General features: G+C 47.7%; 1 protein-coding gene across 3 annotated transcripts in view; it reads left to right on the top strand.

The window, feature by feature from the left end:
• Positions 1-22,691, top strand: part of Ggt7 (gamma-glutamyltransferase 7) — a 27,623-nt gene extending 4,932 nt beyond the window's left edge. Inside the window, exons 2-16 of one of the 3 annotated variants that reach the window (XM_013352212.2) lie at positions 4,677-4,912; positions 5,152-5,303; positions 6,665-6,782; positions 7,989-8,056; positions 8,268-8,341; positions 8,653-8,849; positions 10,319-10,406; positions 12,050-12,177; positions 12,352-12,440; positions 15,357-15,506; positions 15,627-15,744; positions 16,445-16,582; positions 17,746-17,845; positions 21,427-21,599; positions 22,218-22,691. In XM_013352212.2, the coding sequence (XP_013207666.1) occupies positions 4,677-4,912; positions 5,152-5,303; positions 6,665-6,782; positions 7,989-8,056; positions 8,268-8,341; positions 8,653-8,849; positions 10,319-10,406; positions 12,050-12,177; positions 12,352-12,440; positions 15,357-15,506; positions 15,627-15,744; positions 16,445-16,582; positions 17,746-17,845; positions 21,427-21,590 (1,820 nt within the window). In that variant the 3' untranslated portion in view covers positions 21,591-21,599; positions 22,218-22,691. Of the gene's footprint in view, positions 1-4,676; positions 4,913-5,151; positions 5,304-6,664; positions 6,783-7,988; positions 8,057-8,267; positions 8,342-8,652; positions 8,850-10,318; positions 10,407-12,049; positions 12,178-12,351; positions 12,441-15,356; positions 15,507-15,626; positions 15,745-16,444; positions 16,583-17,745; positions 17,846-21,426; positions 22,170-22,217 lie in introns of those variants that run through there. The other 2 variants (XM_026787171.1, XM_005363079.2) reach the window with 2 other exon arrangements.
• Positions 22,692-23,514: the final 823 nt, after the last annotated feature.

The following is a 23,514-nucleotide window of genomic DNA, read 5'->3' on the forward strand; positions in this document are numbered from 1 at the left end:
CCCAAGTGCTGGGATTAAAGGTGTGTGCCACCATGCCTGGCCTATTCTTTTTTTTAATGACTTTATTTTTATCTTTAATTTTGTGTACATGTGGGCATCTGTATGTGAGTATAGTGCCCACAGAAGCCAGAGGTGTTGGTGCCCCGGAGTTGCAGTTGTGGACAATTATGAATCACCTAGCATAGGTGCTGGGAACTGAACCCCAGTTTCAGCAAGAATAGCATACGCTCTCAGCCACGGAGCCAGTTATCTAGGCCCACCCTCCAGTTCTTTTTGTTGTTTTCGGAGACAGGATCTTTCTATTAAAAAGCTCTGGCTGTCCCAAAACTCATCATGTAGACCAAGCTGGCCTCCAACTCATAGGTCCATTGGCCTCTGCTTCCTGAGTGCTAGGATTAAAGGTGTGTAACACTACACCCACAACCCTCCAATTCTTCTCCTTCTTCTTTAAGACAATCTTTCTCTGTTTAACAGCCCTGGCGGTCCTAGAACTCCCTCTGTAGACCAGGCTGGCCTCAAACTTACCGAGATCCACTGCTCACAGAGATCCACCTGCCTCTGCTTCTTGAGTTCTGGGATTAAAGGCGTGCACCACCACTCCTTGGCCTACCCTCCATTTCTTATCTCTGTGTAATATTTACTTTTTATCTCAATATATATATGCTTAAATTTTGAAGTATAAATGCTGAAAAGATAGCTCAGTCAGAAGCCACATGATAAAGCTGCGTGTGGTGTCGAGGAGAAGGCTCCGGGGTAAAGGACCTTGGTGGCAAGCTTGACACCGTGAATTCAATACCAGGATCCATGTGGTAGAAGGAAAGAACCAACTCCGACAAGTTAAGTTGTCCTTTGAGCGCCCCCATGTGGACATGTACACGCACACACGTGCACATACAATGACTATATAAGTAAGTAAGTAAATCAATGTAATGAAATATTTCTTTGTTTTTTTTGAGACAGGGTTTCTCTGAGTAGCTCTGGCTGTCCTGGAATTCACTATGTAGACCAGGCTGGCCTCAAACTCACAGAGATCTACCTACTTCTGCCTCCTGAGTGTTGGGATTAAAAGCATGTGCCACTACTGCCTGCTAAATGTAATAAAAGTTAAGAAAAAACAAAAAAGCCAGACATGGTGACCTGCAAGTAGAAAGCCCAGTGTTAGGAAGGAAGGGACAGAAGGGACCCTGGGTTTATGGTCAGCCCGACTAGCCTAATTGGAAAGCTCTAGACCAATGAGACATCTTGTCTCAAAAGGAGGTGAATAGTGTTTCTAATGACACCTGAGGTTGTCCTCTGACTTCCACACATGCCTGCATGCATGTGCATTCTCACACATGTGTATGCACACAGAAGGAAAAATGGTTCAGTGGGTAAAGGCACGTGTCACGCAAGCCTGGTGACTAGAATTTGATTCTCCAAACCCAGAAAAAAACCAGATGTGGTGGTGTGCAGCTCTAATCCCAAAACGTCTCCAGTAAGATAGGAGTCAGAGACAGGAGAATTCTCTGGAAGCTTGCTGGCCTTCTAGCTTGGAGTGTGAAAAGCATCAGAAACAAGAAGAGAGGCCTTCTGAAAGGAGAGCCGCAAACCCAGAGAAGCTGTTCTCTGACTGCCACACCTGCTGTGGTGCGCACATTCCTTTCTGCCCTTTGTCTAGTTCGTCTGTGTCTCTGTCTCTGTCTCTCTCTTTCACACACACACACACAACACAAACACACACTAATAATAACAATAACAATAGAATTTTAAATATTTTTAGGAATTTAAGTCAGACATGGTGGCTCGCATCTGTACTCACAGTACTCAGGAGGGAAAGACAGGCAGATTGCCTCAGCCCGGGCTACTTAGAAAGTTCACACACAAAGTAAATAAGAATGTGTCTTTTCATAAAAGTGACCACCATAAATGCATTCCAATAATTTTGAACATATCATTACTTTATCTATGTATATGATTTCTTATTTACATAAAAGATGGGGGTGTGAGTCTTGAAGGTCCTTAAATACCAAGCCTTAGACCTTGGATTTTTATCAAGTAAACATGAAAGACATGACAGTCAAATTTTAATGTTATCACTCAAGCATTTCAACTTTCAGAGAACGTACCATGAATACAACAATAAGGGTTTAATGTCATCCTCTTATTTCCTTGTTCACAAATGTGTAGAACTTTCTGGTGACTGGGAAGTGGGGTCAAGGGTAGTAGCACCCAGAGGAGAGGACTATGGGATAAGAGAAGGTTTTACGTCACTGCAAGTGTGTGTGCAGGCCAGAGTAAGATCCCGGCCTTTTCTCCATCACTCTCTGCCTACCCCTTAGGACCAGCAACCAGTGGCTGGCCTTAGCAGTGAGACCATCGGGGGAGCTAGCTCTCAGGATCCTCCTGGCTTTGTCTCATAATACTAGGCTTACAGGTGTACACAGCTCTGCCCAGCATTTTACGTGGGTAGAAAAGGAGATGACTTTCTTCAGACGCCACTTCCTGGACTCCTGTGCCTGACCTGTCTGTTAGAGATGAGCTGCAGTGTCTGATCCATAAGTGGTTTTCAATTCTCCCTCGCCTCCATTCTTATTTTCCTCCGCTCTGCTCTTCACACAGCAGCCTGAGGGATCATTTGAAAACACAAGACAGATGGTGTCTTAGTCAGTGTTCTATTGCTGTGAAGAGACACCATGACCATGGCAACTCTTTTTTTTTTTTTTTTTTTTTGGTTTTTCGAGACAGGGTTTCTCTGTGGCTTTGGAGCCTGTCCTGGAACTAGCTCTGTGGACCAGACTGGTCTCAAACTCACAGAGATCCGCCTGCCTCTGCCTCCCGTGTGCTGGGATTGAAGGCGTGCACCACCGTCACCCGGCTTTTTTTTTTTTTGAGACAGGGTTTCTCTGTGTAACAGCTCTGGCTGTCTGGCTGTCCTGGAACTTGCTTTGTAGACCAGGCTGCCCTCAGACTCACAGACTCACCATGGCAACTATTATAAAAGAAAGCATTTAATTGTTGCTTGCTTACAGTTTGAGAGGGTTAGTCCATTATCATCCTGGCAGGAAGCGTGGCAGCATATAGGCAGATGTAGTGCTGGAAAAGTAACTAGAGTTCCACAGGTCTCATGACATGGGCCTGGCATGGGTTTTTGAAACCTCAAAACCCACCCTCACTGACACACTTCCAATGAGGCCACACCTAATCCTTTCAAATTGGGCCATTCCCTGATGACTAAGCATTCAAACATACGAGCCAATGGGGGCCGTTCTTATTCAAACCACCACAGATTGTAAACAGAGACTGTCTCCATTTCCTGGCCACCCAGACCCGTATAATCCCACAGAAACTATATTAATTATAACACTGCTTGGCCAACAACTTAGGCATATTTCTACCTTGCTCTTATATTCTACATTAACACATTTCTATTAATCTGTGTGTTGCCGTGAGGTTGTGGCTTATGGGTAAGGTTTTGGTGTCTTTCTCCTTTGGCAGCTATATGGCGTCTGTCTGACTCCACCTTTTTTTCTCCTCTATCTCTGCTGGATTTCCCACCTTCCTATAGATGGCTTCACAGTCTTACAACTCTCTAGTGGCCTCTAACTGTCAAGTCCAAGTTCTCAGGTCCATAGGACCAGTACACAGGACTAGCGCCATCCGGCTTGATTTCCCGCCCCCCCCCCCTTTTGCTGCCACACCAGAACTACCTGACCTTAGTTATTTCTTTCAAACGTCAAACTCGTTCCTGCATTAGGGCCTTTGAACCTGCTGCTCTCTCTTCCTAGAACATTCTACACATGAACTCCTTGTTCTCTGTTAGTGGCAGCCTTTTCTTGTCCCTTCATTCTCTGCCCAAAATTATTTCCTCGGGAGGCCCTTCCCTGATTTCCCGGGTAAGTAGGTCCTCATTCCCTCTTAACATTTCATCTTATGCTCTGGGGTGTGTGTGTACGCACACTCGTTTGTGGGATCGTGTGTGGAGGCCAGAGTAGAACCTTGAATATTGATCCTCATTGTCCTTGGCCTTATTGCCTTGATACAGTCTCTCACTGAACCAGAAGTTGTCCTCTTCGGGTAGATTGGGAAGCTAACTCTCAGGCTCAGCCTCTGCCCCGCCATGGTGTTAGGCACATTTTCTTCGGGAGCTAGGAAATTGAAATCAGGTCCTCAAGCTTGCAGAGACCTTAACACTGAGTCAGCTCCCCAGCCGCTCATGCTTTGTATAACCTCTGCCACAACTTTTGTACTTGTTTACCTTCTTTTTCTCCATCGGCCTGAGAAAGCGGCCGTGTCAGTTATCTGTTGTAGCTATTGAATGAATGGGTGCGTGGAGCAAGGCAGGAAGCCAGGGAAGTTGGCTTGGTAGTTGCCCCTTGTGCTGGAGGCTTTGTTACCCAACTAAGACAGGATAAGGTTTCCAGGGGAGGCTGAACACCCTCACACCGGGGTACCAGTCTCATGGGTATTTGCCAGAGGCAGGAATCCAGCCTTTCAGCTGGCCAGTTTGAGGTCTTTTTTTCACCTGAAAACTGGCTTCCCACGGGGCCCTAAGGTATGTTGGAGTAGAGAAAAACTGGGCGGTGCGCGGCGGTGGGGTTTGTATGATGGGCGGGGCACGGGGGCATGTGGAACGCCTCACCCTGAGGACTGCAGGGCCAGGTAGTGGGCTGCCAGACCGATACCCAGCTGCCCCACAGACCCGGACTCCTTCCTGAAGTCCGCCCGGCTACAGCGGCTGCCTTCGTCCTCATCCGAGATGGGCAGCCAGGACGGGTCACCACTACGGGAGACACGCAAGGACCCATTCTCAGCTGCAGCGGCCGAGTGCTCCTGCCGCCAGGATGGGCTCACGGTCATCGTTACCGCCTGCCTCACTTTTGCCACGGGTGTGACCGTGGCGCTGGTCATGCAGATCTACTTCGGGGACCCCCAGGTGAGGACCGCAGATGGGCAGAAGGGAACTTGGGAGGAGGAAGTGAGGAAAAGCTTGAGAGGGTGATGGGAATTGAGTAGCTGGATAGTGGGAGCCTGCTAGGAAATGGGAAGAGAGGAAGGCTCCCAAAGGAAATGACTCTAAGAGTCCAGAGGACATGAAGGCCGAGGTTCTAAATTAATGTAAGTACTTGCTGGTGGTAGAGGGCCCTACTAGCTCACTCTTCTCTTGCCTCCTAGATCTTCCAGCAGGGTGCTGTGGTGACGGATGCCTCCCGTTGCACGGCACTGGGCATGGAGGTGCTCAGTAAACAAGGCTCTTCCGTGGATGCAGCTGTGGCCGCAGCCTTGTGTTTGGGGATCGTGGCTCCACACAGTTCTGGCCTGGGCGGGTAAGGAGCTGGGTAAGGACCGGGTGGAGGCCTGGGTCCCTCAGGCCTACTTCCTGTGGCCTGGCTGCAGGTTTCTTTTTTCTTTTTTTTTTTTTTTTTTTTTTTTTTTTTTTTTTTTTGGTTTTTCGAGACAGGGTTTCTCTGTGGCTTTGGAGCCTGTCCTGGAACTCGCTCTGTAGACCAGGCTGGTCTCGAACTCACAGAGATCCGCCTGCCTCTGCCTCCCGAGTGCTGGGATTAAAGGTGTGCGCCACCATCGCCCGGCTGCAGGTTTCTTTTGGTTTGAACTTGAGGCAAAGGTAGGCCTATCCTCCTTGCGTTTTCTCTTTCAATACCCAATTTCACTCTTTTTTTCTCCCTGGATGGAGTCAGAATCGCAGTAGCAATGGGAGAAATGGAGGCGTGTTCACAAGCAGTCATGGCTTCCACCAGGAGAGCAATGTTGTGATGTATAAAACGGGGTACACAGGGAGCAGTGGGGCATGGATTGAAGCTGTGATGATGCTCCAACTTTTAGGTTCACAAATTCCCGTGACTCTGTCCACAGAAAATACACCCCAGGCTTGGAGCTCTTAAAACCAAGGTTGGAAACTGGCCAATCAAAAGCCAGACCCAGCAGCACCTAGAATAGTTTGAGTTTCTCATTTAAAAAAATTTTTTTAATGTTTGCTATTGTTAAAATGTCAATAGTTTTCCTAAAAGTCCAGATTGCTAACCTCTCTGGAACAATCAGGAGGTCTGGTAACATGGAGCCCACATTCCCATGTGGCTACAGTTATCTGGAGCTCAGCAGAGTGCTTCCCATGACGGGTCAGGGTGCTGGCCACTTTGCTGTCATTTGTCTCCTCTGCCTTCCTTATTTTGTTACTTGGCTGCATGTATTTAACTTTGCCACCCCCATCTCAGATGTAAATATGCCACAAAAAAGGAACAAGCTGACAAAAATCATTCTCTTGGTAGGACCAATCCTCCAGGCTCTACCAACGAAATTCCCCTTTTGGCTCTGCGTGGTTTATCCTTACATAATCCAGTCCTGGGGGAAAGGAAGGGTATACCAAGCAGGCAGGTGCAGGAAGCTGGCAGGGGTCCAGCTCTGGTCTAGGGAGGGGTCAGAACAACCTGTTCCCCCAGTCTCTGCATTTTTCTTAATCAGGGATTAAAGTCTCCAGTAACCTGGGTCTCCTACCCCCTTGATTTTACTTTACCCTTATAGGATGGCTGAGTTTCTGAATTATAGGGGACTCCAGCATCTGACCCAATGTGGCAAACAGCCTCACCACAGAGGATTAAGGGACTGGTAGTTTAATCTTTGAGAAGGGCGCCATGTTCTCATCGCTTTCCACTGTCTGTGTCTTTCCCAGTGGGGGTGTGATGCTGGTTCATGATATCCGACGGAATGAGAGCCACCTGATCGATTTCCGGGAGTCCGCACCAGGGGCCCTCCGGGAAGAGGCCCTGCAGAGGTCCTGGGATACCAAGGTGAGCACCCTGATGAGAAGAGAGGGCCCAAGGAGAGGGTTAGGGGCCTCCCTATCTTCCCTTCTGCCAACATGAGCCTTGATTTGTTGCATATTTACTGTGTGGGTGGCAAAATGAGTTGAGCAAAATGCTCTTAGGCCATCTAATGGCGGCAGCTTGCCCGCCCCCACCTAGAATAATAAACAAAGACCAACCGAGAGTGATGGCATCTGCCACTAAGTTTAATCTCCAGGTCCCACATAGTAGGAGAGGACCTGTTCCTACAAGTTGTCCTCTGCTCTACACACACACACACACACACACATCATGGTATATGCACGTTCTCATACACACAAACTAATTAAATAAGTATAATCTTAAAATTAAAATAAAATGGACAAAAAGATTTAGATGACTAATAACAGATAACACCACAACATCTTACTTTCCTGGCAGTCTTTGGAGTGCCCAAGTACCACTCAGTTGTTGCCTCAAGACTCATCTATCTCTACTGGGCAGTGGTGGCACATGCTTTTAATCCCAGCACTTGGGAGGCAGACGCAGGCAGATCTCTGAGTTCGAGGCCAGCCTGGTCTACAAAGTGAGCTCCAGGACAACCAAGGCTACAAAGAGAAACTGTCTTAAAAAAGCAAAAACAAACAAACAAGCAAAACCCCCATCTATCTCACTCTAAGCCTGATGACTGTAATTTTCCCAGGCTGTGTTATACCGGGAGAAAAACGCTAGAGGCAAACTCACTATTTATTGAGAGCAAAGGAGGAAGCAGGGTAACTTGGGAAAGCAGGTGTTTAGTGCTATGGAAAAACCCAAACACACCCCTGAGTTATCACAGCTCAAATGGTGGTGGCATGAAAATGAACTGACAAAACTGAGGTCCTTTGTTCCTCATATAAAAAGATAAGGGTCCCATTATCCAATGTGAACAGATTTACTCAGATTGTTTGTGTCCTGCCTCTTGAAAGGGTTTGCTTAACTTATTAAATCCCTCAACTATGGGAGTCAAAGACCTTTCTGCATTTGCATATAAAAAATCAGGGGTGAGGGAGAGGTACTCCCTGGGGAAAGCTTGGCCCTCTCTTGGGATCCTTGGCCTGTGTCTCTCCCCTGTGCCAGCCATTCCTGGCTTGGGGCTCTGAGGAGTTCAGCCCAGCCCCCCCCTTCCAGTGACCTGGTCTCCTCTCTCCCTCGCCTGCCCGCCTCGCCCAGCCTGGGCTCTTGGTGGGGGTCCCCGGAATGGTGAAAGGGCTACATGAAGCTCATCAGCTCTATGGCAGGTAAAGACTCTCCCCTGGGGACCAGGGGCCTCTGCCTACATCCCTCTTTGGGTGGCCTTCTCCTGTCCTCCTGGATTCTTCCCTTCCCAACTCCCCTTCCTAATATCCCCTTCCCTTGCCAGGATTCTCCTTCCCAGGAATCCCCCTTCCCCCAGGACCCCTCCTCCTCCCCCCAGGACCTCCTCCACCCCCTGCTCTCCGGCCCCCTCAGGCTGCCCTGGTCCCAAGTCCTGGCCTTCGCAGCAGCTGTGGCCCAAGATGGCTTCAACGTGACCCATGATCTAGGTCAGTGGGGCCTGGAGGTCGGGGGGGGAGGTACAAGGTTAATGGGGGAGGCCTTTGAGATTTGGGCCCCAAGCAAAGGGGTTCTTTTTTCCAGTTTGCTCCTCAGACTTCTTCCCATCCCAGCTGGAGGCAGCCTCCAGCGAGAGGGTCTGGGAAGAGCCTATGTGTATCCCTGCCCTCCTATGACAGGCCTCTGGGGAGCCAGCGCTCTCAGGGCCAGTCACTTAGCCCTCATCCACCCCACCCATACACACCTCAGCCATCAAGTCCAGTCTTGGCCTCACCCACCCAGCCTCTCAACTTCCCCCCAGCCCATGCCTTGGCCGAGCAGCTGCCTCCCAACGCCTCCGAACGTTTCCTGGAGACTTTCCTGCCATCGGGCCACCCACCTTTGCCTGGCTCCCTGCTGCGACGGCCTGATCTAGCCGAAGTACTGGATATACTTGGCATCTCTGGCCCTGCTGCCTTCTACAATGGCGGCAACCTCACGTTGGAAATGGTGGTCGAGGTGAGGTGTTAACAGTGGAAGGTGGGGTGTGCCCAGTGACCCTACGGCAGGAATGCCATCCTCCCCTTTTCTCCTCTGTGTGGTTTCTGGCTGTGTGCTTCATAAACACAGTTAACCACTGGTGATAGAAACGAGACCAGTGGTTATTAAGGGCAAGAAGCATTGCCCACTACTGACAGGATAAACAAGGGATAGAGATGTTCAGTCTTGAGAGAAAAGCTGGGCTTCTCCGGGCTGGTGCCAGCTGGATAGGAGGCTGACCTGTTTCTTTCCAGGCCTGGTGGAAGCTCAGCATTAGTCTCGGTTCCCCTGGGCCCAGAATCTTCCCTGCTCTGTTTGGGATTGTCCGAGACCTGATGGTAACATTCTCTTCCCTGGTAACCATCAGGACCGAGGAGATTGACATAAGAGGATACCCCCTAACTCCAAAGAGGCTTAGTCTAGGGTAATCATCGATTCTGAGAATGTCGTCAAGGAAAAGTTCAACAGTGTGCACAGGCCAGTTGAGTAGTACTATGACTTGGGGACATTTATCTAAACCTCTGTTGTCTCTGTGGGGATTACATAGGTGTGTCATTCAGGCTTGAAGGACATTCTCTGTACCGGGTACTGTGTTTTAGTAATCTGCCAGACACATGACTATGTACTACCCTAGAAATCCAGTGAGCAGTTCACTAAGGGCAGATAAGTCAAAAGTTTTACAAACTAGAAAGTATAAAGGTTGATAGTGGTAATACTATTTTTAAATTGGCATGGGGCTGGAGAAATGGCTCAGTGGTTAAGAGCACTGGCTGCTCTTCTAGAGGACCAGATTTGCTTCTCAGCATCTCACAACCATCTGTAACTCTAATTCCAAGCAGGGGGGGGGGATATCTCACGCCCTCTTCTGGCCTCCATAGGCACTGCATGCATGTGGTGCACAGACAACCATGCTGACAAAACACCTATATACATGAAATAATTTTAAATTATTTTTAAAAGATTAACAATGAATTGCTATGAGAATGGAATGAGCACATTGATTTGTACAAGATTGGTGATTGGTCAGGAAAGCGTGCTCAGTTATGTTCTATAGGGTCAGTCCCACCAGGATTATTCAAAGCTCAGAGTTTTGTAGTAGCCTTACCATTTGGTGGAGGACTGTATTGAGTTTCAAATCTAGGGCCTTGAGCGTACTAGATAAGCACTCTACCACGGGGCTATACCCCATCCCTAGAATATCCTTAACTGGTTATAGTGAAATGTCAACTTCAGTTTTGATAATTCTTACACACGTGTTATTTCCTCTGCCTCCTTTGTCCTTGGGCTGATGGGATCCCTAAAGGACATGCTGGTGACTGTGGAAGGAACTAAAGCTGTAAACAGCTTATCTGTCTGTGATTGAGACATGTATCATGGGCATGCATCATGGTCATATGTGAGACATGTATCGTGCTCACGGTGACAGATGGACATTTTCTCCCCTCCAGGCTCAGCATGCAGGGGGTGTCATAACTGAAGAGGACTTTAGCAACTATAGCGCCCTCACGGAGAAGCCTGTGTGTGGAGTGTACCGAGGTGAGCTCTCCCCCAGCTCCTAAGGGTCCCCACTCAGGAGAAGCTTTCCAGTCCATGGCCACATCTTTTTGGCCTGGAAACTCCTCTCCATGTCACAGGAGATATACGGAGGCAATGAACTCCCTAGGCAGCCAGAGCCAGCCACCTTCTGAAATAACCATGGGGTCAGTTACCCTAAGTGACAAGGATGTGGTATGGGGGCATATAGCCAATGGCTAAGACCTGGAAGTTTGGGGTTCTAAACACGACCTTTTGTTTTGTGGGGATTTGTGATTTATTTGCTTTTTTTTTTTTTATAGTGCTGGGAACTGGGGCTCTAATAGAGGATGAATTCCCCATTACTGAGTTTCATTCCCAGATGCTGAGGTTTTCTTAATTTGGGTTCTGTATCGCCTCAATCCTGTCCGCTAGCTCCCTTCTCATTGACCTGTGCTTCCTAAGAAGAATTTGTCAGACCCAAGTTCATGGAAGGGCAGAATCAACCTGTTAAGACAATCACAGACTTGCCCCTCACTGACAGTTAAAGACAACTGAGGCCTAGGGAGGGAAGGGAACAACCTGCCTGACTCAAGAAACCAATCCTAAGTTTAGAAAGCCAAGCCTGTGGCGTGAATGCAGTTTATATTTGCTGACCCCAGTGCTGGGTTCTGGGTCCCTCGGAAGTTCTTGGGTTCTCTCCACTCTAGGAAGGACAGGTTACCCCAAGCCCCGGGTGAAGCTTCCTCTGAGTTCATATTTCCAGGCGCCTGTCTTCCTGATTCCTCAACCAGAGGTAGTAGCAAATGACGTTGAGGAAAGAATATAGCCTTAGAGTCAGGAGGGCCTCAGCTGTACCTCTCTCCTCGAACTTCCCACTCTGAGCCTTGGTTCCCTCCTTCAAATGGAGACAGTAATGGCGTCCACATCTCAGGGTGCCCATGAGGATCTGATGAGATAGTATGGGAAGCGGCCTTGGGCACAGTGGGCACTGAATACTACCAGGTCTTCTGTTCTCCCTCTCTGCACTGGGTTATCTCAGTGGTCCAGGGCCTTGGGTACTATAGGTTCACTTGATCTCCTCTAGTCCTGGCCCAGTTGCTTCTCATGCCTCAGTTTCTGCCCCTGTAGAATAAGGTTGATTCGACGAATAAGGTCGTTAATGTCAGTGTTCCATGCCGCCAGTGCTGTGATTATTCTTTTACTGTCCACCCACTAAATTACAGAGTAGGAAGGGAAGGCTGCCACTCCCAAGAAGTTTCAGGTTGAGAAGAGCCATCAGGGCCCTTGAACAGGTCCTGGCCTGTGGGAGGGATTGAAGGATTCATGGCAAACAAGGATTCTGTGGACATTCGCTCACCCATCCCTGCTTTGCCAGTGACCTGTAATGTGACTCTGAGCACAAATTTACTATGTTTGCTGCCAACGCGAGTACAGCACAGATCTTAAGCCTTAGTTTCCTCCTCTGGCCGAGGGAACAGAGGGTTGGGGCCTGATTTTGAGCTTGGCCTCACCTCTGACCAGCATGTGAGCTTTGCCTCTTAGTGGTTTCCTCATCTGATAAGGGTTATTGCTGTGTGTGTAACGGTGGGGTATGCGTTTAAGATGTGCTATATGAAGATGACTTGACTCCTCTTCTGCCATCTGGTCATTTCCTATCCTTTCAGGCCACCTGGTTCTCAGTCCCCCACCCCCACACACAGGCCCTGCCCTCATCAGTGCTCTCAACATCCTAGAGGGTTTCAACCTTACCAGCCTGGTGTCCCGTGAGCAGGCGCTTCACTGGGTAGCGGAGGTAAGGCCCACTCTCCACCTTACTTGGATCTGGGACCACGAGAAGTGGGGAAATGGAGGATCTCCTTGGAGCAGGATTGAAACACCTTTAAGTTTTCTTAAACATGAGGATCTCCTGAGTTTGGGTGCTGGGAGGGGCCTGGCAGCCTTTCCCACATCCCTGCTGTGTTTTCAGACCCTGAAGATTACATTGGCCCTGGCTAGCAGACTGGGAGATCCTGTCTACGATTCTACCATCACCGAGAGCATGGATGACATGCTCAGGTTTGTCCTGGGACATGACCCTGGGGGCTGCAGAAATCGGGGTAGATATGGGAGAAGGGATCAGGTAAGCAGCTAGTGAAGTCTCGAGTCCCTTTCAGCTGAACCCTAACTCGGTGTGACACCAGGTGCCTCTGGCTGCATTGCCTTCCCTGTCTGCACAGTGAGTTGGTCACAACTGCTTATGAACCCTTTTTGTCCCCTGCATGGATCTCACCCATATGGACACAGCTGCTCTCCACTTTGGGTAGAAAAGGAAAGTCTGAGAGCAACAAAATAGTCTCTGTGCAGATGCTGGAGTGGGTGGGGCTTCTGAGTGGTTCTGTCTTTGCCAGAAACACCATGGTGAGACTGGGCTCTGGTCAGACTGCCTCCGTTAGACCTACACTTTACCATTTGCTGGCTCTCACTTGGGAGAGTAACTTAAACCCACTAAGTCGGTTTCCACAGGGACCCTGGCAAATCTGTATCCACTCTGTGAGGTTTTGATGATACCTGTAAATAAGTAAAAGAAAAACATGTAAAGCATTTAGCACATTAACTGGCAACATAGTAAATGTGCAATAAATGCAATTTGTTTTTATTAATTGGCCATAGAGGTAAGAATGGGTTAATTGTTTGACTGCTATGGTACCTGACTTACAGTCTAGCTCCAGAAAAACCAGAAGCCAAAAATATGGTTTATGTAAATTTGTACTGTTACTCAAACATCACTCTAAGGATTCAGTTGTGAGCAACTTATAATTTAAAAGCAAAAAGATGGGGATTCAGAGGTTTCAGAGAAAGGGATGGATGCCCAGTTGCAAGTAGCAGGAACAAATTCGAGAGAGCTCTTGCATAGCTTGGTGACTGGAGTTAGTGACAAGCTACTGCAGTTTGAATAATACAAAGAGTTCAGTGTTTTCACTACAAAAATGATAACTGTGGACTATCACAGTTGTTAATTAGTGAGATCTGACCATTCTTCCATGTGTAAGTACCTCCTCCTCAAAATATGCTGGTGTCTTGTGTCTATAATTCCAGCATTCAGGAGGATGAGGCAGGAGGACCGCCATAACTTCAAGGTCATCTGGGGCTATACAGTAAGTTACTGAGCTAGGTCATAGGTCAACCTGAGCTACAATGGGAGCTGCTTTGTATGAAATACATCTAATTGTTTCTGTCAATTTAAAGCCATGGAGACTAGGAAATAGCTCAGTGGGTAAAATCACTTTCAGCACAAGGGTGGGGACCTAACCCCCAGAACCCATATAAAAACCCAGCATGGGTGTCTGTAATTCTAGTAACCTCTTGAGGTGGGGCTAGAATTCCCAGAAGCCACGCTGGCATAAACAGTGGGGGGGAAAAAAACAAAACAGCAGCAAGCCTGCCTCAAAGTGAACAGTGAGGACAGACGCCCATGATTGTTTTCTGACCTCCACGTGTGCATCGCGTCACGTGTTCACCACGCAGACTTGTGCCCTCACACAACACAAATGCACACACACTATAACAAAGATTAATATCGTGCTGGATATAGTGGGGGCAGGCATTTTAACCCCAGCACTCTGGGGCAGGCACAGACAGATCTCTGAATGTAAGGCTAACCTAGTCTACCTAGTGAGTACCAGGTCAGCCAGGGCTAGAAAGAGAGATCCTGTCTCAAAAAACAAAAGTTAATATCATTGATCAAAACAAGGCAAAAATAAGAACAATGCAAACTAAAGAGCATCAAAGCAGCAAGGATGAAGGGTGAAAATCGAGCTTCTCCTGCCTGCCCAAAGCACTGTAGCTCACTGTGTATGGTCGTCAGCCTTGTAGATCAGGCTGACCTCGAACCCACAGAGATCCATCTTGTCTCTGCCTCCCGAGTGCTGGGATTAAAGGGCGTGGGCCACCATCGCCGGCTCACTTCTGGCTTCTAACTAAACATTTTGTTTGTTTTGCTTTATTAGATTTATTTTAATTTTATGTGCATTAGTGTTTGGCTTACATGTATGTCTGTGTGAGGATGTCAGATCCCCTGGAACTGGAGTTACGAACAATTGTGAACTGCCATGTGAATGCTGGGAATTGAACCTGGGTCCTCTAGAAGAGCAACCAGTGCTCTTAACCACTGAGCCATCCCTCTAACCTCCTAACTAAACAGTTTTTAAATATTTATTTTATTTATTTAATGAGGATGATGTGTGATTTGTGAATGCCTGCAGAGCCCTATACTTGCCGTTGTGTGTGTAGAGGTCATGTCGTCAGGCTTGCACAGAAAGCAGCTAGCCTTGAAGGAAGCAAACTGCATGCCATGTTGACTTAAGATTGATGAGGGAGATTACTGCATTGTCCTTTCTATTTTGCAACATTTGTTTACCCACCGAGCCATCTCATGGGCCCCATCTAACTAAATTCTAAATGAACTTTAGCTCCAAACTACAAACATTAGGCCAAATCAGGCAAGCTTGTTTATCCAAACAAGTATCTCAGAGCATCCATGGGACCCCAGGCATTTTCACAGAAAGGAGAGGAGCCAAATAACTGTGACGCTTGATTGGAACATTAAGTAAAATAAAAAGCTGACTCTAGCTTGCTGAATAACACCTAAATAAGTTGCTTCAGTTCGGTAGTTCTCTCCTGGGAGTTTTCTTTGTGTGAGCAGTGCAATCTACCATTGTAGGCTTATTATTCCAGCAAAGCAGACAGATTTAACCAAGGGAGTTTCCTACGTGTGAGCAGTGTGATCTACCATTATAGGCTTATTATTATTCCAGAAAAGCAGGCAGATTTAACCAAGGGAGTTTCCTACGTGTGAGCAGGGTGATCTACCATTGTAGGCTTGTTATTCCAGCAAAGCAGGCAGACCTAACCCAGGAACCACGTGAACGTCACAGACAGGTGGGATGTGATCAAAGCTGCTGTGTTCTCATTCCTCTACCACCCCCTTTGCAGCAAGGTGGAGGCTGCCAACTTCCGGGGCCACATCAGTGACTCTCAGGCAGCCCCTGCCCCACTCCTGCCTGTCTATGAGCTGGACGGGGCTCCTACAGCTGCCCAGGTGCTGATCATGGGCCCTGATGACTTCATTGTGGCCATGGTCAGGTATGTCAGCTCAGGCTTAGCACCAGTGACAAGAAATCATTCCAAACAGGATGTGAGGTGGGGGCTGGGTAAAGGTGAAGGCGCCACAGAGCTCACTCAACCTCACTTCTGCCTGTCCAGCTCCCTGAACCGGCCTTTTGGTAGTGGCCTCATCACTCCCTCTGGGATCCTTCTCAACAGCCAGATGCTGGACTTCTCCTGGCCCAACAGGACTGCTAACCACTCTGCACCCAGCCTGGTAGGCTCTTGCTTCTCTGCTCTCCCAGGGACCTTGAGGCTAGGTAGGACACACAGCACCATGGGGCTTTCTTTCCCCCTATTTCCTATAAGAACTTCTATTAAACCCTGCTAAATCTGGAACATGGAGGCTGGTGAGTCTAAGGAGTTCTTGAGCCAGTCTGTCATGATCTTAGTGAGACTAGGGAAAAAGCCTTGCGTCCTCTCTGGGCAATGAGACAACTGACCCCAGTTAGGGTTTGAGCTCTTTCTAACACTAGAGAGCTAAGATTATATAATGCTGGGCTAATGGCGCTCGGATCTGTGACTGGATACTAAAGAGGGGCCAGGAGGAGGAATTTAGATATTATTGTCCACTTGGAGACCAGCGTTTCTACTCCGGCAAGCTTCCTATAGGGCAAAAACACAGAGATGGTCCAATGGGAAGTCTACTGTCCCCATTACCATTTTTCTTGACTGTCTTTTCCCTTTTCATCCATACCAACCCCATAACTCAACGATTCCACATCTCACTCGCTCTTACCACGCTAGTCTTCCAGGAACACTTCCTCTTACAGCACATTGTGGCCAGGAGGGGACCCATCTTTCAGGAGCTGAATCTGTGGACCGTGTAGGAGAGAAGTGGGAATGGTGCTAACCTGGTCCCTTCCCTGTGTGGCTCCACTCTCCATCTCCCTTTTCATCTCTGCCTCTGGCAACAGGAGAACTCGGTACAGCCAGGGAAGCGGCCCCTGTCTTTCCTGCTGCCCACTGTAGTCCGACCAGCAGAGGGCCTCTGCGGGACCTACCTCGCTCTGGGGGCCAACGGAGCCGCCCGAGGCCTCAGTGGCCTGACCCAGGTGAGATTTACTCGGAGAGGAGTCTTGAGTCTTGTAGTCAGGAGCCGTGCTGTGACGTGGTCTGCAGGTACCCCACACGTCTCTGGGTTGTCTTCTAGCACTTTCCCAGCAATCACGAGCCGTACCACATTGAACGGGTCCTGTGCCGGGCACAGGTATGCTGGGCTGGCCTTCATAGTGAAAATTGGATCCTGACGATCTGTCTCCGCAAGTTCCCAGGAAATCGCGGGGCCATAGAATTCAGAAGTAGTATAACATCTGGGCTGCCCGTGTTCTGTAAGCCTCAAGTCCCATCATCCCCTGCTCTGTATCTGAATAGACCACCAGCACTCAGTGGACTCTTATTTTGAAAGGAAGGTCGTGCTTTTCAGAATACCTGAAGACAGTTCTATGAGTGCCTTGAGCACCTGGCACACACAATACTCATATTTTTGACAGGTGATGAGCTAAATCTGTGAGATTCCCCTCTGTAAGCTATAAATATGTTTTATTCCCACTGGCTAATAAAGAAGCTGCTTTGGCCTGTGGCAGGGCAGAATATAGGTAGGTGAGAAAACTAAGCTGAATGCAGGGAAAAAGAAGGCGGAGTCAGGCAGACGCCTTGTAGCCGCCCAAGAAGCAAGATGTAACAAACCGCAAGCCTCATGGTAAAATATAAAATAATAGAACTGGGGTAACATCTCTGGAACTAGACTTCCCTGAGTTCCAGCCCAAGTGCTGCTGATAATCTCCAGCTGTGTGATAATGGGGAAATCACTTGATCCTTATCCTCCTGATCCTTAGTGTCCTCGCCTGTGAAGTGGAGAAAACAATATCTAACATCACAGCGTCCTTGCTAGTCGCTGGGCACTGTGTGTGTTGACCCCTTTAACTCCTCCAACTCTGGGCAGAATGACTGTTCTGGTTTTACAGAGGAGGAAACTGAAGCTCAGGCAGGTTAAGAAGTTGACTCACGTTGATTTGGTTAGTAGCATTGGGTAGGAAGTTCAGGTCCGGAGTGTACCCAACTCCTGACCATTAAGCTAAGCTACCCATGTTGATCCCTAAATCATCCTATCTGTTAACCCTGCCTTCTCAGAGAGGAAAAAGGAAGCCCGTGGCTAGACTATAGAAGACCGATGCTAGTCGCGCCCCTTCCTTCAACTCTCCCTGCCTGCCTACAGGTTCTCCTGAATGTCCTGACGTTGAACCGGAACCTGAGTGACAGCCTGGCCCGAGGACGCCTCCATCCAGACCTGCAGTCCAACCTCCTGCAGGTGGACAGTGAGTGCAGAGCAAATTCCTATGGGATGGGTACAGGGGTTGGTGGAGAAGGGCTCTCCCAAATCTTTGCCTGCCTTGACCAGCACTAACTTCCTTTTTGCGAAAGTTTTGGGGAGTTCCCCTGACAAATTCCTGTAGGGCTACTGTAAGATCTTGAGATTGGAACCATCTTGGCCTTTCCTGTGACATTAGGAAATCCATGTCTCAACTCTTGAGACTTCATTTTCTCCTTTCTAAAATAACAGCTGTTGTTATGCAAGCTTCCATTCCATGGGGTATGACGAACACCTACTATGTGTCAAGTAGCACCCAGCTTCGGGGATACTGCGTTTACAGGCAGAAGGAAAAATAATCAGAGAAATGTGAGCTAGCAAAAGGAAAACTCAGGCACTGCATCAGAGCAGCATGATGTAACTGGACCTTCAGGGATCAGGGGAGGCTTCTCTTAGGTGACATCTAAGTCGAGATCTGAAGAATGAGAAAGCCCCTACCGTGCCAGAAACTGGGGCAGAGCTTTGTAGATGAAGACCAAGTGCAGAGAACTCAGAGCAGAATTGGGCTTCATGCTTTTTAAGAGATAAAAAGAGATCAAGGTGAATGAGGATGTGCTAGGATCAGAGAGGAGAGCAGGGACAAGATCACGACCTCAGCAGCTTATGGTGAGGAGACAGAGTTGTCCCAACAACAAAAGCTTCATTTTGAACATGGTTTAGTTTTATAAATAGGAAAACACCACACTTTTGAGTAGTTTTTATTATAATCTACTCGGCTAGTTCAAAGAGGATCCAGGATTGATGGAGATAGTCTTTGCTCGGTCAGTATCATCACTATTTTGCAGATAAAGAAGCTCATGGTGGCTATAAACTAGTTAAAAATTTACCAGCAAGTGACTTCGGAAGGTTTCACGGAGGAGGTGGTGACTGACTGGATTAGGAGTGGGGAATTCAGCATGTAGTGATAAATGACTTTCTGGACAGGAGGAACAATCTATGAAGAACCCAGAAAGAATGGCGTGGGAAAGCATCAGTAGGGCCAGCTGCTTCCAAACTTCTGAATTTGCCTAGCCCCTTTGTGACTTTACACAAACTCTGTGCCACACTGTGCATAATCTCTACAGATGAACTTCCTTTTTCTAATGACCTATTTTGTTTGTACATTTGTATTTTGTCTGCATGTATGTCTGTATGAGAATTTTTGAATCCCCTAGAGTTGGAGTTACAGACCGTTGTGAGCTGTCATGTGGGTGCTGGGATTGAACCTGAGTCCTTTGAAAAAGCAGCCAATGCTCTTAACCACTGAGCTATCGCTCCAGCCATCTTCCCCGCCCCCCCCCTTTTTTGAAACTAAGTGTAGTTTGAATTTAAACCCAAATCACAAATAGGAAAATGATATCAATTGCAACAAATAGATCCTGAATAGTTATTTAGAAGTCAAATATGTTTAGGTTATTGTTAGGTGGTGTTGTCTACAGAAGGTCTGGAGGATCATTCTCACTGTGAAAGAGTTCAGGAAATATTAGAGACCAACCTAAAGCTTGCTCTTTGCCATAATCAAAAGGATAAAAAGTGAACCACAAAGGAAATAGATTTCTGATGTGATTTAATACTATTTAGTAATATGGAGTTTTAGCGGCCAAGCTAGAGGGTGCATATCTTTAATCCTAGCACTTAGGAAGCAGAGGTTGGTAGATCTCTGTGAATTTGAGGTCAACCTGGTCTACAGAGTGAGTTCCAGGACAGCCAGAGCTACATAACAGACTCTGTTGAAAAAAAATTAATAAATAAATAAATAATAATGCTTTTTCTTAAGAACCACTTAAAATCATCCTGTCTGGGGACATAAGGAGACAAAATCTTTATAAAGGAACAAGGGAAGTGACATAAACTAGACTGTTTGTTGAGGTCTAAGTTAAGAAGCACTCAACTGGAGAGAGACTTATGACCTAATTTGCTTTGGGAAGGGAAGGTGAATTAAAGAGAGGAGAACATAAGTCTAGCGAAGCACGTGGGATATGGCCCAAGGCGGGAGATGATGAAAACCTGAACTCAAACCAGAGGTGAAGCAACTATAATCTTGCAAACGTAGACTTAAGTTGTACAGTGTGCTGACCTTCTGTAAGCACTAGGAAGCAACCACTAACAAGACAACCTGCCTTTAAAAAAAACCTTAAATTAAGGAGAGGGTTGCAGCCAATCAGCAGGAATAATAGTGAATACTTTGTGGGAAAAGCAGGGGGTACCGGGTGCAGTGGCACATGCCTTTAATCCCAGCACTTGAGCGGTAGAAGCAGGCAACGGTCTGTGAGTTCAAGGCTAGCCTGGTCTACATGGCAACTTCCAGACCAGCAAAAGATACACAGTGAGACTCTGTCTCAAACAAAACCAAAGAAAATGGCCGGATATGACTATAGATGTATCACCGTTGGTAGAGTGCTTGCCCAGAGTACATGAGGCCCTAGGCTCTATTCCAGTACCATATAAACTGAAGCTTGTGCTGCCCTGAATTCCAGAACTCTGGTAGTAGAGGCAAGAGGATCAGAAGAAGTTCAGGGGTATCTCCACTAGTAGGGACATAGGGAGTCTGAGGTCAGCTAGGGCTACATGAGACCCCTATTTCAAAGGGGAAAAAAAGGAAGGAAGGGAAGAAGGAAGGAAAGGAGGGAGGAAGGGAGGGAGGGAGGAGGGAGGAAGGAAGGAAAGGAGGAAGACCTGGCAGAGACTGATATTCCAGATAACAGTGAGATTCTCAAAGAGATGCTTTTGGCAGGAATGAAGTAAAGGAGCCAACTTTGTGACAACCAGGGGAAAGCATTCCAAAATGGAGTGCTAGCAGGGACAAGGGCCTTGTCCTTAAGAGACAGCAAGGGTGCAGTATAGCTGGAAGCAAGTTAAACAAGGTGGAGAACAGAAGAAAGTCAGAAGACTAGAGAGGGACTGGGGTCCCAGCTGGCGGTGGGACGTAGAGGTGAACTTTGAATTTTATTTCGAGACCTATCAGAGAGTGGGAGAAAGATGCCCTTGTCCAGTGCGTGACGCTGTAAAGAAGGCAGGACTGGGCGAATGACCATTAAATAGATCGTGCAGTAACCCACACAAGCCGTGGTGACACTTGGAGATAGGGTCCAGGCATTTTGCCGTTATTAAGAATGAGTGCTAAGGCTGGGTGTGGTGGTGCACTCTTTTAATCCTGGCACTCAGGAGGCAGAGGCAGGCAGATCTCTGAGTTTGAGGCTAGCCTGGTCTACATAGCTAGTTCCAGGACGGCTGGAGCTACATAATTGAGAGACCTTGTCTGTAAAAAAAAACAAACAAAAAGAGTGATTGCCTGTCATTGATCACTGGCTGTATGTAAGGCTCCGAGCTCGGCACTTCCTGTGTATCATCTCCTTTAATCCTTATATAGTGGGTTCTCTATAACCCCCCATTTCGTGCAGGAGGACAAGGAGACCCACTGAAGTAAAGCAGTTTATGCAAAATCACACTGTTCCTGCTGTGGAAATAGTCCAGACTGAGTCAGATCTAATCATAAGGTTCGTGAGTCAGTGCTCTAAAAGCATGTTTGCTGGGGGGGATGGTTTCCAGGTGAGTTCACCGAGGAAGAGATTGAGTTCCTGGAAGCCAGGGGTCACCATGTGGAGAAGGTAGATGTCTTATCCTGGGTCCACGGAAGTCGGAGAACCAACAACTTCATCATCGGTGTAAAAGACCCTCGGAGCCCAGATGCAGCCGGAGCCACCATCCTGTAGAGCATTGGGGTGGGCGGGATCTCTGCTCCCCGCCTTTGCATGTTCCTAGAGTCCCTCTTTCTCCCAGGGTTGGTCTCAGGGGGACCCCACGGATGCCTCAGATCAGGGGCCAGAGGGGATGCTTAGCAAACCCTATCCCAGAGTAACTGGAAAATTCTCTAACTGGAGGCTTTTGGTGGTAATGGTGACATCAGTGTTCATGACCAGGCAGGCAGGACCTTGAGGAGTCAGACTGTTTGTCTGTCTCTTCTCCTCTCACAGCCATGCTGCCCTTGAGCTTAGGGATGTGCTTGCAAACCCTTCTCAAGGGTCTCACAACCCCGACACCTTCAGACTGGTCTGACCTAGGCCTTGTCTTCCAGCTCCTGCACCTGGCCCCATTTCTTAAGTGACTAGGATTTTTTAAAATAGGCCATCATAGGGAGAGGTAATCGTCCCCTTCCACCAGGTTGAGGCAGGGGCCTTGCATTTGAAGGTTCCCAGGCAGTTGGGTAGGGGTGGGGGTGGGTATTAGCTCAGGGGCTTCCATTTGCAAAAGGGAATTAAAGAAAGAATATTGCTTAACCATGACTCTGGCTTGATCTCTGTCTAACTGATGTGGTGATTGCTTTCTCATTGCTTTGATAGAACACCTGACAAGATGCAACTTACGGCAGAAAGGATTTCATTTGGCTCGCAGTTCGAGGGAATCTTGTCCCTCAGGCAGGGGCAGCATGACAACAGAACAGCTCTGAGCTATGGCAGAGAAGCTTGCTTACACCTGGGTAGATCAGAAAGTAGAGACAACACTGGAATGACGGGGTCAGTAATTAAACCTCAAGCCTTATTCTCCAGAGATCGTTTTCCTCCAGCTAGATCCTACCCCGCCTCCCCAAGGGTTCTATAACCTCCAAAAATGTCAAGGCATGCCCAGCTAGGGACCAAGTGCTCAAACACATGGGGTTGGAAGAGGAAGTGAGAGAGGAAACCTTGGCTCACCCTGTCTCAGAGGCCTGTGACACCAGGACAACCTGGAATCAACTTTGTAGGGGTTGTGTTTCCAAAACTTGTACTGGTAATAAAAAAATAATAACAACTTTTGTTGTAGATATCTATCAAGCATTTAATGCCAAGCCCTTTATGGAGGTGATCTTGCCTAATCTTTGCCACAAACCTCATGAATTAGGTACGGATACTATTATCCTTATTGGTGGGATGTGGGCAAAAAGTCGTTTAAAGGACTTGTCCATTTTTTTTTTTTTTTTTTTTGGCTTTTCGAGACAGGGTTTCTCTGTGGCTTTGGAGCCTGTCCTGGAACTAGCTCTGTAGACCAGGCTGGTCTCGAACTCCCAGAGATCCACCTGCCTCTGCCTCCCGAGTGCTGGGATTAAAGGCATGTGCCACCACCGCCCGGCTTGTCCAAAGTTTCTTATCTATTAAACAGAAGAACATGGGTTTAGTCTCAGGATGTCTGATTCTACAACTTGTGTTCTTAACCAATTTCACAACTACTGGGTGAGCTATTCGTTATGAACGGTAATATTTCACACAACAGACAAGTATCTTTCATAGATAATGTCACTTTACGGGCTGCATCAGTTACTTTTATTGCTGTGATGAAACACCATGGTCAAGACAACTTGAAAGCGTTTAACTGAGCTTATGGTTCCAGAGGGTTAGCGTCTATGATGTCAGAGTGATGAAGCAGCAGCTGAGATCACACATCTTGATTTGCAGGTAGAAGACAGAACACTGGGAATTGCTGGGAGATTTTTTTTTGAAATTTCAAAGCCCATTTCCAGTAACACAACTCCTCTAACCACACCTGATGCTCCCAAACAGTTCTACCAACTGGAGACTAAGTATTCAAGCATATGAGCCTGTGGAGGTCATTTGCATTCAAACCACCACATGTGTGCCTTATTAGTCACTATATTTCAGGCAC

The sequence above is a fragment of the Microtus ochrogaster genome, linkage group LG8 (assembly GCF_000317375.1).
Source record: "Microtus ochrogaster isolate Prairie Vole_2 linkage group LG8, MicOch1.0, whole genome shotgun sequence".
NCBI classification, from domain to species: domain Eukaryota; kingdom Metazoa; phylum Chordata; class Mammalia; order Rodentia; family Cricetidae; genus Microtus; species Microtus ochrogaster.